This window comes from Orcinus orca, chromosome 16 (assembly GCF_937001465.1).
Source record: "Orcinus orca chromosome 16, mOrcOrc1.1, whole genome shotgun sequence".
NCBI lineage: Eukaryota > Metazoa > Chordata > Mammalia > Artiodactyla > Delphinidae > Orcinus > Orcinus orca.
The window spans coordinates 52,196,515-52,211,635 of NC_064574.1; the positions used below are offsets into that span (position 1 = coordinate 52,196,515).

A 15,121-nucleotide genomic window follows, 5' to 3' on the forward strand; every position below is an offset into this window, starting at 1 on the left:
CAAGACCCATATATATGCTATCTACAAGAGACCCACTTTAGACCTAGGGATACATACAGACTGAAAGTGAGGGGATGGAAAAAGATATTCCATGCAAATGGAAATCTAAAGAAAGCTGGAGTCACAATACTGATATCAGGTAAAATAAACTTTAAAATAAGAATGTTACGAGAGACAAGGAAGGACACTACATAATGATCAAGACATCAATCCAAGAAGATATAAAAATTATATATGCCCCCAACATAGGAGCACCTCAATACATAAGGCAAATGCTTACAGCTATAAAAGAGGAAATCTACAGTAACACAATAATAGTGGAGGACTTTAACACCTCACTTACACCAATGGACAGATCATCCAGCCAGAAAATTAATAAGGAAACAAGCTTTAAATGACACAATAGACCAGATAGATTTAATTGATATTTATAGGACATTCCATCCGAAAACAGCAATTACACTTTCTTAAGTACACACAGAACATTTTCCAGGATAGATCACATCTTGGGTCACAAATCAAACCTCAGTAAATTTAAGAAAATTGAAATCATATCAAGCAACTTTTCTAACCACAATGCTATGAGATTAGAAATCATTTACAGGGGAAAAAACATAAAACACAAACACGTGGAGGCTAAACAATATGTTACTAAATAACCAAGAGATCACTGAAGAAATCAAAGAGGAAATCAAAAAATACCTAGAGACAAATGACAATGAAAACACGACGATCCCAAACCTATGGGATGCAGCAAAAGCAGTTCTAAGAGGGAAGTTTATAGCAATACAATCTCCTTTAAGAAACAAGAAGAATCTCAAACAGTCTAACCGTACACCTAAAGGAACTAGAGAAAGAAAAACAAACAAAACCCAAAGTTAGTAGAAGGAAAGAAAGATCAGAGCAGAAATAAATGAAATAGAAACAAAGAAAACAATAGCAAAGATCAATAAAACTAAAAGCTGGTTCCCTGGTGGTCCAGTGGTTAGGATTCTGTGCTCTCACTGCCGAGGGCCTGGGTTTGATCCCTGGTTGGGAAACTAAGATCCTACAAGCCACCAAGAAAACAAAACAAAAAATCAACCAAACAAAGCACATTGAGATACCATTTATCTCCCCTAGCATGGCTATAATAAAAAAGATAATAACACGTGTTATCAAGGATGTGGAGAAATTAGAACCATCATACACTGCTGATGGGAATTTAAATTGTTCAGTCACTGTAGAATACACTCTGTCAGTAACTGCAAAATTTAAACATTACCATTTGGCCCAACAATTCCACTGCTAAGTATATACCCAAGAGAATAGAAATCTTGTGTCCACAAAAAACCTTACATATGAATGTACATAGCAGCCTTATTCACAATAGCCCCAAAGTAGAAAGAACCCAGATGTCCATCAACTGTTATATGGATGAATAAAAAGTGGTATATCCATACAATGGAATATTATTAGCTATAACAAATGAAATTCTGATATATGCTACAACATGGATGAATGTTGAAACATGCTAAGTGAAAGGAGTTAGACATAAAAGTCACATGTTGTATGAAATATCCAGAACAGACAAATCTATAGAGACAAAGTGGATTAGTGTTTTCCGGGACTGGAAGCGTCAGGGGGTGGAGGTTGACTGTTAAAGATACAGAGTTTCTTTTGGGGTGATGAAAATGTTCTGGAATTATATACTGATGATGATATGTAAATATACTAATAAACCACTGAATTAAACACTTTAAAAAGGTGAGTTTTATTATATGTGTCTTATATTGCAATTTAAAAATTGGCAGGGACCTAAGCAGGTATTTTATTGTGGTTTTTTGTTTTGTTTGTTTTTTTGTTGTTTTCTATTGTGGTTTTGATTTGCATTTCCCCAATTACAAGTAGGCTTCCAGGGACTTCCATGGTGACACAGTCGTTAAGAACCCGCCAATGCAGGGGACACGGGTTCCAACCTTGGTCGGGGAAGATCCCACATGCCACAGAGTAACGAAGCCCGTGCACCGCAACTACTGAGCCTGTGCTCTAGAGCCTGCGAGCCACAACTACTGAGCCCGCGTGACACAACTACCAAAGCCTACGCGCCTAGAACCCATGCTCCACAAAAATAGAAGCCACCGCAATGAGAAGCCCGTGCACGGGAACGAAGAGTAACCCCTGCTTGCTGCAACTAGAGAAAGCCCGCGGGCGGCAACGAAGACTCAGTGCAGCCAAAAATAAAATATAAATAGATAATAAAATTAAGAAAAAAAAACAAGTAGGCTTGCAGGTAACTAATAGTAGCAGGTGGGACAGGGAAGAAGACTGTGGACAAGAAAAAATGAAAGATTACGTAAAAGCTTTGAGAAGGAGTAAACTAATTTAGGAAGACTTTTGTGGAGGCAGGGGTTAGGTGGCAGAGTGGAGAACCAGTAATACAGGAAAAAAAATGTATAAAGATAGGAAAGGCTCGAGAAAAACTTAGTATTGGGGTTCCAGCTCTGGGTAAGTTGTAATAAGCATGCTTCACCTTTTCTCTCACATAGAAAACAAGTCTAAAACCTGGATAGAATGCATGGAGCAGCTATTTGAGAACTTCAAAGCGTCAATAGCAGCAGGTGATTTGGAGAACAACAGTAGAATTCAAAGTACCACTGAACTGATGCTGAGTTTATATAGGATTTTTAAAAAATTAATTTTTGTCTGCATTGGGCCTTTGTTGCTGCACGCGGGCTTTTCTCTAGTTGCGTCGAACGGGGGCTACTCTTTTTTGTAGTGTGTGGGCTTCTCATTGCAGTGACTTCTGTTGCGGAGTACAGGCTCTAGGTGCGCAGGCTTCAGTAGTTGTGGCACACGGGCTTAGTAGTTGTGGCTCGCATAATGGTGAGTTTACAAGTTATATTCTGTGATATTCCTTTACCTCAACTTAGCACAACTAGAAACCTGGAAGTGAGCACTGTAGCGAAGATGGAGACAAAGTACAACATTTATTTATGACAAAAATTCTAAGAAAACTAGGAGTAGAATGGAACTTCTTCAACCGGTAAAAGAGCACCTGTTCTTTTAAGTTAATTTATTTATTTTTATTTTGGTTGCACTGTGTGGCTTGTGGGATCTCAGTTCCCTGACCAGGTATTGAACCCAGGCCACGGCAGTGAAAGCACCAAATCCTAATCACTAGTTCACCAGGGAACTCCGAAAGAGTATCTATATTTTAAAAACCTATAGTCCATATCACATTTAATTGCAAAGACTGAATGCTTTCCCTCTGAGATAAGGAACAAAACAAGAATACCCACTTCTGCCACTCCTGTTTAGCATTGTACTGTAAGGCTTGGCTAGTCCAATAATGAAAGAAAAGGAAATACAAAACATCCAGATTTGAAAGGAAAAACAAAACTGTCTACTCAGATGACATGATTTTTATTATGGAAAATCCTAAGATGCTACCAAAGTTTCTAGAATAAGTAAATTTAGTAAGATCACAGGATACAAAGTAAGCAAATAAAACAAATTCCATTTCTATACACTGGAAACAATATAATTTACAATAGCTTCAAAAAATGAAATATTTAGTTATAAATCTAACAAAACATGTACAGGATATGTATGCTGAGAACTATAAACCACTGGTGAAATAAGTCCTAAGTAAATGGGAAGACATACCATGTTCATAGTTTGGAAAGACTCAACATAGTAAAGATATCAATTCCCCAGACTGATCAATAGATTTAATGCAATGTGGAAAGATAAACGAATTCGAAGAGCCTAAATAGTTTTGAAAAATAAGAAAAAAATTTGAAGGAATTACAACACTTGATTATAAGACTTTCTCTAAAGCTACATTAATCAAAAGAGTGTGGTCTTGGGGACTTCCCTGGTGTTCTAGTGGCTAAGACTCCACGCTCCCAATGCAGGGGGCCTGGGTTCGATCCCTGGTCAGGAAACTATATCCTGCATGCCTCAGTGAGGATCACATGGCAACGAAAGTCCTGTGTGCCACAACTAAGACCCTGTGCAACCAAATAAATAAATATTTTTTTCAAAAAAAGAGTGTGGTCTTGATAAAAGAATAGACCCACAGATCAATGGCATAGAATAAAAAGTCCAGAAGTAGACCACATAAATACAGCAAGTTAATTTTCATATGCAATTTTTTTTTTTTTTTTTTTTTTTTTTTTGGCTGCACTGCCCTGCTTGCAGGATCGTAGTTCCCCAAGCATGCATTGAACCTGGGCCCCGGCAGTGAAAGCACAGAGTCCTAACCATTGGACCACCAGGGAATTCCCATCATATGCAATTTATAAACAATTATATAAAATAAAATTACATAAAATAAAATTAACCATTTTAAAGTGAACAATTGAGTAACACTGAGTACATTCACAATGTTGTACACGTCTATCTAGTTCCAAAATATTTTCATCACACCCCTCCCGATAAACCCCATATCCATTAGGCAGTTACTCCCCATTTCCATTTCCCCACAGTGCCTGGAAAATTACAAACCTGCTTTTTGCCCCTCTGGATTTATCTATTCTGAATATTTAATATAAATGGTATCATACATTTATTATTGGGCCTGAATTTCTTTCACTAGCATAATGCTTTTGAAGTTCATTCACATTATAGCATGTATCAATCAGCACTTCATTCCTTTTTTGGCTGAATAATATTCAATAGTATTGATTTATTACAATTTGTTTATCCATTCATCTGTTGATAGACATCTAAGTTGTTTGTAGTTTTTGGGTATTGTGATAGTTCCTCTGTAAACATACATGTACAAGTATTTTCTGGGGTACCTGTTTCCAGCTCTATTGTGTTTATACCCAGAAGTGGAACTGTAGGGTCATGTGGTAATCCTATGTTTAATTTTTGAGGAACAGTCAAACCTTTCTATAGTTGCTGAACTGTTTTACATTCCCACCAGCCTTGTACAGGGTATCCAATAACTCTACATCCTTGACAACACTTGCTATTTTCTGTTTTATTATTATTATTTTTGCCATCTAAATGAGTGTGAAGTGGTATTTTATTGTGGTTTTGATTAGCATTTTCCCAGTGACTAATGATGTTGAGCATCTTTTCAGATTCTTCTTGGCCATTTCTCTTCTTTGGAGAAATGCCTATTCAAGTCTTTTGGCCATTTCAAAATTGGGTTGTTTGTCTTTTTGATTTTGAGTTGTAGGAATTCTTTATATATTCTGGATATTAAACCCTTATCCTATGTATGATTTGTAAGTATTCTCCGCCCTTTTACACATTTTCTTTTCACTTTTCTGATAATGTCCTTTGATACACAAAATGTTTACATTTTGGTGATGTCCAATTTATCTATTTTTTTCTTTTGTTGATTTTTGCTTTTGGTGTCATATATAAAAAGCCATTATCGGACTTCTCTGGTGGTGCAGTGGTTAAGAATCTGTCTGCCAATGCCAGGGACATGCGTTCAAGCCCCAGTCTGGGAAGATCCCACATGCCACGGAGCAACTAAGCCCGTGCGCCACAACTACTTAGCCTGTGCTCTAGAGCCCGCAAGCCACAACTGTTGAGCCCACGTACCACAACTACTGAAGCCCACGTTCCTAGAGCCCGTGCTCCGCAACAAGAGAAGCCACTACAATGAGAAGCCCGTGCACCGCAACGAAGAGTGGCCCCCACTCACCACAACTAGAGAAAGCCTGTGCACAGCAGTGAAGACCCAACACAGCCAAAATTAAAATAATAAATTTTAAAAAGGACATTATCAAATCCAATTTCATTAAGATTTTCTCATATATTTTCTTTGGAAATTTTATAGTTTTAGCTCTTATATTTAGGTCCTGGATCCATTTTCATGATATATTTTTTGGCCTTGCCACACAGCATGTGGGATCTTAGTTCCCCAAACAGGGATTGAACCCGTGCCCCGTGCAGTGGAAGCACAGAGCCTTTACCCACTGAACCTCCAAAGAAGTCCCTCATGAATTTTTGTGTTTGGCGTGAGGTAGGGGTCCAACTTGTTTCTTTTGCATATGGCTATCCACTTGTGCCAGCACCATTTGTTGAGACTATTCTTTCCTGCTTGGAATGTTCTTGTAGCCCATATTGAAAATTGTTTGGCCATAGATATATTGGTTTATTTTTGGAGTTTTAATTCTATTCTGTTTGTCTGTATATCTGTCCTTATGTCAGTGCCACATTATTTTTATTACTATAGATTTGTATTATTTTTTGTAATTGGGTAGTGTTTCTCCTCAAACTTTGTTCTCTTTTTCAAGACTGTTTTGGTTAATCAACGTCCCTTGCAATCCCATATTAATTTATATTGTAAAAGATTATTGAAATTTTGATATGGATTGCATTGAATCTGTAGATCACTTTGGGAGAATTGCAATATTAACAATGTTAAGTCTTCCAATCCTTGAACACGAGGTGTCTTTCCTTTTATATATGTCTTCTTTAATTTATTTTAACAATGTTTTATAGTTTTCAACGTACAAATCTTTCATTCCCTTGGTTAAATTTGTACCCAGGTACTTTATTCTTTTGGATGCTGTTGTAAATGGAATATTTTTCTTTATTTCTTTCATATTATTCATTGCTGCTGTACAGAAACACAACTGATTTTCTATATTGATCTTGTCCTGCAACTTACTGAATTTGTTTATTATCTTTTGTAGTTTTTATATGAATTGTTTTTTGTTTTGTTTTGGTTTTTTGCCCCACAGCGCAGCATGCAGGATCTTAGTTCCCCCACCAGGGATCACACCCCGACCCTTGACAGTGAGAGTGTGGAGACCTAACCAGTGCATTGCCAGGGAAGTGCCTGGGGTTTTCTATATGTAGGATCATGTCATCTCTGAATAGAGGAAGATTTATTTCTTCCTTTCCTATTTGAAGGCCTTTTATTCTTTTTCTTGTCTACGTACTCTCTATAGAACCTCCAGTATCAGTGATCACACTGAGCAGTTTTCTCTAAGCACTGGCACATACATTGTCTATCTTGAGCCTTACATTGTTCCTGCCAGCTATTATATTTATTTTATAGATGATGTAACGAAGTACTAGAGAGATCCACTGGCTACCACAGCTGACTATCTGCAGAGTAAACCAGGGTGCTCAAGTCTCTAGGGTCCTAGTGTTATGACCATTCTAAGGTATATGACCGTTCTTGCTGCCTCCCTTTTTAGAGGGCAGGTTAACTGGATGGCTACATTGACAGGAAAGAGAGAGAGGAACATAGCAGAGTCTGATTGTGGGAAGAAGCAAAGGAAGAGCAGTGCTTCGTTGACAGTGCTTCGACAGCAGAGTAGCACTGCTGTCGTTGTCACATCTACAAACAGGGTATGAGCCCAGATGGTGCTGGTGCAAAGACCCTTCAAAAAAAGAGAAGCTGAAGCGCCTGTCAAGCAGAACAGCAGTAACCAATAGGAGGCATCAACAAACGCCCAGATCTAAGGCCCCCTGCTCTCGAGCCACTTCAGTGGTCCAGGTTATGACGCAAGGAGGATCCCGTCTTCTCATTGGGGAACACTGCTGTCGATTAGCGGAGGGCGGAACCATGGCGGGGAGGGTTGTCCTGTAGCTCACCGCCTCCGTGTCCGGCGACGCTGTTTTCCGGCTTAGCCCTTGCGCATGCGTCAGGCCTTCTGGAAGTCCCGGCTCGCCCCGCGGCAGCTTCCGGCCGCACGCGCTGGAAAAGACAGCCTGGCGGGTGAGTGGTGTGTTTGAGGTAGGGTTTTCCCGGGGGGCGGGCCCTAACTCCGCGGCCCCGCCCGCTTCTCTGAGGTTCTTGTTTTGTCCTGGGTCCCGTGACGGGAAGTCTCTCAGTGGCTGTGAGCCGGGACATCCTTCTTTTGTTTGGAGAGGTGTAGGGGCGATGTACCTGGTGTTCGGGGCCTGTCGCCCTTCACCCTGTCCGCTCAGTGTCCCCGTGAAGTGTGCTTTCAAAGGCCCTGAGCCTCTTACCTTTGTGTTTTACACGAATGAAACACTGGTTCACGGAGAGCTTATAGCGTCCTTGTGAGCCCTTGTGCTGGGCGGTGGGGACACGAAGACAGCTCAGATATGCTCCTTGCGCTCATAGAGAGCTCCCAAACTGTGGAGTAGATAAACCCGCAGAAACAAGTTCTGGTGTTAGTTGGGGTAATGTAACTGAGCAAGGGCTGTGTGCCTGCGGCGCAGAAAGCCAAACGCCGATAGCAGGTATTTGCAGTGTAACGGGTGGCGAGGCGCGTGAGGCCTTAGAGGCCCCGCTCCACCAATGGTCAGCGCCGCAGTGGTCCCCGCGGTGGCAGTCTCCCTAGGTCGCAGTACCGGGGATGTGGCCGACGTTTGCGCTCTCGCCCCCTTCCGGAGCATTCGTGGCGCCAGGCCTGGCAGAGTGGTGCCAGAGGAGGGGGACTTAAGGGGAAGGCTGCGGCAGAGTCAGATGCGTGCACACGTTGCAGCTTCTGGCTTTGGGCGAGTCTGGGGTATCTTTGGCCGGGCAGGAGCACTGACAGGTAGACCTGCAGGCTGGGGAGATGGCGACGCTCTGACTGTGAATTAGGGTGACCCTCCACTGGCATGAAAGGCCACTTGAAGATGCTGTAGCTGGAACCTGTGACCTGACCCACATGGACATTAAGAACAAAGGATTGACACCAAGAAGTTGACAACTAACCACGCCCTTCCCTCACCTTTCTTGTTAAAGGGCTTTGCTGAAAGCCTTTGAGGAGTTGGAGGTTTCTCAAGGCATGAGTCACCCGTCTCCTTGCATGACCCTGCAGTAAACCTTTCTCTGCTCCAAACTCCGACATTTTTGAATTGTTTGGCCTCACTAACACTTTACAAATCCCATAAGCAAAGCTAAATCATTACCCCTCATTTTACTTGTTCAAGGTCCCAAGGATCAACTTTTGCTCTCTTAAGTCTAGGCCCTGGCTAATAGGAGAGGGTCCCTGTGCGGGCCGGTTACCCTGCTGGGGAGCATTCATCCAGCACCCAGCCTGTGTCCTCCCGCCAATGCCCAGGCCCAGCTGAAGAGGCAGATCTCAGCTGGTGGCGCCCTCCAGGCCAGGTCCCCAGACCCTACCCAGCCATCATCACTGAGGGAGCAAGGCACCCAGGACCTAGCTGGCCCTCAGGCTCCTCAGGCCCTGCAAAGAGGGGTCAGGTCCTGTGGACTGCAACCCAGGGAGAGTGCCACCACCGGGACTACCATGATGCTGACCATTAGTATAGCAAGGCCACTAACAGCCTTGCACTAATGGCTGTGCTCCCGCCCCGCCCCACCCCTATTACAAACTGAGGTCAGAGGGTACAAGAAAGGTAATAAAAATTTTGGGTAGAGTGATTAATCATAAACTCAATAGGGAAACTCAGTTTTAGGGGGACTCATTTTCAGTAAGAGAAGGCACTCTGAGAGAGAGTTAAAGACGGGACTGAGGACTTCAAAGTGTTAGGAGCTTCCAAGAAGGTGATAGTGGTGGTGTTACCAGTCCTCATTCTCTGGGTTTCTTGCCTTCTCTGATGGTGCACTCCTTGAAATTTTTTCCTTATTTCCACATGTCTAATTTCTAAACAAAGTTGCCCTTTCTCCCTTGATTGGAAGGAGTGCAAACTGGTACCGCTAGTGTTCAGTTTCTATGGAAAGGATGAATCAGGCCTTGGGAAAAGGCACTAAGGCTGGAAGGCACAGATCCTGTTCCAGGATGTGGGACCAGTTCACCTGTGCTGGTTTGTAGACTGTGTATAGGAGAGTGTGCAACAAGGCTGGAGGGGTAGGTTGGGCCTTGAATGCTAGGGAGAGCCTTGCGAGTTAGGAGATCTTGGCTTATTTCAGTGGCATTAGGAATTCTTAAAGGCTTTTGAGCAATTAGATTATTAGAAAGTCAAGAAGTCCAGATCTGCTCTGTACAAAGACCAGGTGAACAGATGGGAGACTCATCTACCAGTCTGGCCTAATGATATGTGCCTAGACCAGGTGTTCTCAATCGGGCCGATTGCCGCCCAAATACATTTGACAAAGTCTGGAGTCAGTCTTGTCAGGACTGGTGGGTGCTCCTGACATCTAGTGGGTGGAGGCCAGGGGTACAGCTAAACATCCTACAGTGTATAGGATACCCACCCACACACACAGACAACAAAGACCTGTCCGGCCCCAAATGTCAATAGTTCTGAAGTTCAGAAATCCCACTCTAGAGCTACAGGAGTGGAAACGAAGGGGAGACAGATCTCAGAGACATCTAAGCTAGAGACCAGTCTTCATCTCCTTTCATACTGTTTATAATGCTTAAGTACTGGACACCCAGGCAATTAATGAGATCTGAAGACCCCAGTCTTCCTTGTCTTTTTTCACCCATTCATTTGCCAAATATTTATTTTAGGACCAGACACTTCTCGAGGAGCTGTGTTTCAACAATAAAACAAATTACCTGCTCTCCAAGAACCTTACATTTTTGTGGGGATGACAGACATTAAACAAATTAATATATGTTAAGTAGTGAGATATGCTTGAAATTCCTGTAAGATGGAGCTTCTCTTACACCACCCCAGACCATTTACTCTGCACCTTCTAAGTGGGAAGCACTGGGCCAGATGCTATACAAATAGCATTTCTAATCTTTTTCTCTTTGCTGCATGGTACGTATTGTTATGCTCAGATGAGAAAAAGAGGCTAAGAGAGGTTGAATATTTTGCCTCACATCAGTTAGTGTGGAGTTCAGCTGGGACTGGAAACTGGATCCACCTGATGGTCGAAGTCTGTGCAATTTCCATTAGGTAACAGGTAACAACTTCCATTTCCTGTCTCATATACCAGGTTGATTATCCCCACATTGTAGGGATTGAATTTTGGGCCAAAGATCAGCCTCAGTTCGATTTGAATTCCCCTTTATTGCTCACATTCCCTCAGGTGGCTGATTCTGACCTCTCAGAGAGGCTGGCAACTTGGAGATCTCCCACCAGCTCTTCAGACTCTCCCATTATCAGCAACTGCTGAACCTCACTCACAAGCTTTCAGCCAGCTCTGGGAGCTCTGCTCATGATCATTGCAGCCCAAGCTGCATTCAAGTATAGGATCCTGGAGCTGAAGCAATTCCTGATCATTCTGCACAGGGAGATCCAAGCCTGGGTGAGGGCGCATCATCCAGGAAGCATTGAGAAGGCAGTGACCTTGGTGCAGCATTTAGAGTGAGAACCCAGGAGACGAAGGCAATGATGAGAAGGGGAGTATGGAAAGAGAATGGAAATCAGATTGGAGAGGGCCTGGGTAAGGGGACAGGCAGTTGAAACAAGGTGAAGAAACTTGATTTAATTACTGCTTCTTAAGTACATGTTTGTTTTTCTCATTGGTGTCCATGGCAACTTTTAAGAAAACATTTTCTTTCCCCACTGAAGGAAGGAGGGTGGGTAGAGAGTTTTCAGTAGGTCTTGTCTGCCAAGAATAAAGGAAGGGAGGTATTTTTCCCTGTAGAACACAAGATTTCTCCTCTGCATGTTGTAAGTACCTGAGCTAGTTCTGTAAACAAGAATTTTCTGTTTTTTTAATTGAAGTTGATTTACAATGTTGTGCCCATCTATGCTGCACAGCAAAGTGACTCAGTTATACACATATATACATTCTTTTTTTTAAACATTCTTTTCCATTATGGTTTATCATAGGATATTGAATATTGTTCCCTGTGCTATACAGTAGGACCTTGTTACTTAATTCATCTTATATATAATAGTTTATATCTGCTAATTCCAAACTCCCAGTCCTTCCCTCCCCCACCCTGCTTCCCCTTGGCACCCACAAGCCTGTTCTCTATGTCTGTGAGTCTGTTTCTGTTTTGTAGATAAGTTCATTTATGCCATATTTTAGATTCTACATATAAGTGATATTATATAGTATTTATCTTTGTCTGACTTCACTTAGTATGATAATGTCTGGTTGTATCCATGTTATTTCATTCTTTTTTATGGTTGAGTAGTATTCCATTGTATATATATAGCACATCTTTATCCATTCATCTGTTGATGGACATTTAGGTTGTTTACATGTGTTGGCTATTGTGAATAGTGCTGCTATGAACAGAGGGGTGCATGTATCTTTTTGAATTATAGTTTTGTCTAGGTATATGTGCAGGAGTGGGATTGCTGGACCATATAGTAATTCTATTTTTAGTTTTCTGAGGAACCTCCACACTGTTTTCCATAGTGGCCGCACCAACTTACATTCCCACCAACAGTGTAGGAGGGTTCTTTTTTCTCCACACCCTCTCCAGTATTTGTTATTTGTAGACTTTTTAATGATGCCCATTCTGACGGTGTGAGGTAGTTTTGATTTGCATTTGCATTTCTCTGATTTCTCTAATTAGTGAGAATCTTTTGGTTGTTGACACGCCTGTTGTAAGACAGAGGGATTGCCGTGCTCAGCCAGCTGTAGGAACTTTGGTTGCATGTGAGTGTCTGGGTCACACCTATCACAAGCCAGATTAGTTAGACGAAACTGCCTTTGTGAAAATTATAAACGGTACCTCATTTAAAATGGAATCAGAGCTCAAAGGGGTTGATCTCACGCCCAACCACTAGACATCAATTGCATTAGCAACAGGTTACTACTTTACTACCCACCAGGAGGAAGATTTTCTCCTGACCTAGCAACAGGTGAGCCAATGAGAGACTGTCAAAATTCAGCCAATGACAAGCCACTACACTCCCATTTTGCTCCAGTGGATTCTTGGGTTACAACAGTCGCTCCGAACTCCTCAGGTCTCCTGTGTACAAGAACCATGTTCTCCAGACTTGCTTATGGTTGCCAGGGTTTGCATATTCCAAATAGCAACTCTTTATTGTCCCCAAATTAACTCATTTTGCTGATAAAATAACTGGCTATTTTATTAAGTCAACACCAGGTACCGGAAGAGGTTGTGAGAAGCGGCGGGAGGACAGCTCGGGCACTGGCAGGGGCGGGGACGTCACGCGGTGGGACTCCGGGTTACCAGTCGCCACCCACTCACAACGACGAAGGAAGTAATGGCCGCGAGAGGACAGCCACCGTGCAGGGCCCTCAGGCTCCGCGGGCCTGAGACTCCGTGACATCAACTCTCGCCGCCTGGTAAACGCCAGTTCGCGGCGGTGAAGACACATTGACCTGCGAGGAGCCTCTCTCCGGAGGTACGTCACTTCCCCTTCCGGTTGGATAGAGTGAGGGGTGGGGGTGGGTAAGCCCGCGGCGGAGGAAGTGCTCCGGGCGGGCCGTCCGGGCCAGGCGAACCTAAGTGGTTCCGGGCCTGAGCCTCGGAACCCACCTCTGAGTGGCGCGGGGCGGGGAGCTGTCCTCCTTAGAGCGGTGGCTGGACCGGCGGCGACTTGCGGTAGAGCCCCGGGAGGAGGGAGCGGCCTCCACGAAGCCAAGCCATCCGAGGTAACCTAGAAGCGGCTTCCGCTTCGGCGCAGGCTCCGGAGCCCCCGAGAGACGCCGGCCGCTGCAAGGCAGCCGGGGGTATTTCCGAGCCGGGCGGCTGGACTGTCTGGGGCGAGGCCCGCCGTCAGGCTCGTGAGGCCGCTCTCTCCAACGTTTGTGGGGGTGGCGCCCGGGGCCGCGCTGCGGGAGTCCATTCGGACACTGCCCGCAGGCACAGTGCTCGCGGGCGCGCCCGGGCGGTCGTGTCCACTTTCCCGCCTCCGCCGGCGTTTCCTTTACCAGTTGATGTTACTGTGGGAGAAACGGGTGGTCCAGCCTCAGAGAGATCAGCTTCCTCTGATGCGAAAGCCTGGGAAGTGTCCCTGCTCCTCAGAGCCAGGTGGGCATCGGGAGCCGGCCGTTTGTGAACACCGTGGCTTCCTGGGCAGAATTTCGGTGCCCTTTCCGCTGGATCACCTCAGGGAAAGTGAGGCTCACGAGGCACTCCTCCTCAGCCTCGCTTAGAGGTCTAAATGAGCCCTGGAGAAATGTAGCAGCTGAATGTAATCATCACCAACTAACATGCTGTCCTTTTTCCCAACTGACATTTGGATACACATTTTGTGAACAAGGATCAGCTGTAATTTTTCCTAAGTCAAGTAATGAAAATTAAAAATTCAGGTATAAATCTTCTGCATGGTGCTCTTTATATATCTTACAAAGAAATGCCAAGATGAATGTAGAGCAACTAGTTACTTAATTGGGGGATGCTTTTGAGAAGAGTAAGGCTCCATTTTTCTGAATTACTGTTCTTCCACTCTGGTCTCATTGTTCCAGCTCTTCTGCCAGTTTTCATACAATGCAAAGGAGCACCTCAAATGGTCCAGGAAGTGAAGTCTTTCATCTTCCCAAAAGAGCAAATGTCATAGAAGTTGTACCCTCTTACTGAAGACAGACTAGGACGATATGTTGAAATTTAAGAGAAACTCAGAATATTCTCCTGATCTTTCCTTTACACGGAGAGGATGGCATAGGAAGTGCATCAATTAAATCTTTGGATAATCCCCAAACTCCTTGGAGCCAGTGGGTACTAGTTTTTTCACCCACCAACCTCTCCTGATTTAATTAATTAATTTATTTTAAAAAATTATTTATTTATTTATTGGCTGTGTTGGGTCTTCGTTTCTGTGTGAGGGCTTTCTCTAGTTGGGGTGAGCGGGGGCCATTCTTCATCGTGGTGTGCGGGCCCCTCACTGTCGTGGCCTCTCTTTGTTTTTTTTTTTTTGCGGTATGCGGGCCTCTCACTGTGGTGGCCTCTCCCGTTGCGGAGCATAGGCTCTGGACGCACAGGCTCAGCGGCCATGGCTCATGGGCCCAGCTGCTCCGCGGCATGTGGGATCTTCCCAGACCGGGACACGAACCCGTGTCCCCTGCATCGGCAGGCGGACTCTCAACCACTGCACCACCAGGGAAGTCCTGCCGTGGCCTCTCTTGTTGCGGAGCACAGGCTCCAGACACGCAGGCTCAGTAATTGTGGCTCACGGGCCGAATTGCTCTGCGGCATGTGGGATCTTCCCAGACCAGGGCTCGAACCTGTGTCCCCTGCATTGGCAGGCAGATTCTCAACCACTGCGCCACCAGGGAAGCCCTATTTTTTTTTTTTTAAGGCAAAGTAATTTATTTACATTTGTCTTCAATAAGTCGTGCTGTATTCCGTTGAATAATAGAAAGAAAAGGAGAGAAACAAGGGCTTGGCAGTTGATTTTTAAAGTTCATTTTTCT

At 43.9% G+C, this 15,121-nt stretch overlaps 1 protein-coding gene across 7 annotated transcripts in view; it reads left to right on the forward strand.

Annotated features, from left to right (window-relative positions):
* Positions 1–15,121, forward strand: part of ZNF75A (zinc finger protein 75a) — a 48,289-nt gene that overhangs the window by 22,907 nt on the left and 10,261 nt on the right. The window contains exons 9-11 of one of the 7 annotated variants that reach the window (XM_049698998.1): positions 2,529–2,600; positions 12,839–13,110; positions 14,177–14,261. The exons of the other annotated variants lie outside the window; for them this stretch is intronic. Of the exons in view, the coding sequence (XP_049554955.1) occupies positions 2,529–2,600; positions 12,839–12,867 (101 nt within the window). The 3' untranslated portion in view covers positions 12,868–13,110; positions 14,177–14,261. The remainder of the gene's footprint in view (positions 1–2,528; positions 2,601–12,838; positions 13,111–14,176; positions 14,262–15,121) is intronic. 7 annotated transcript variants of the gene reach the window in all.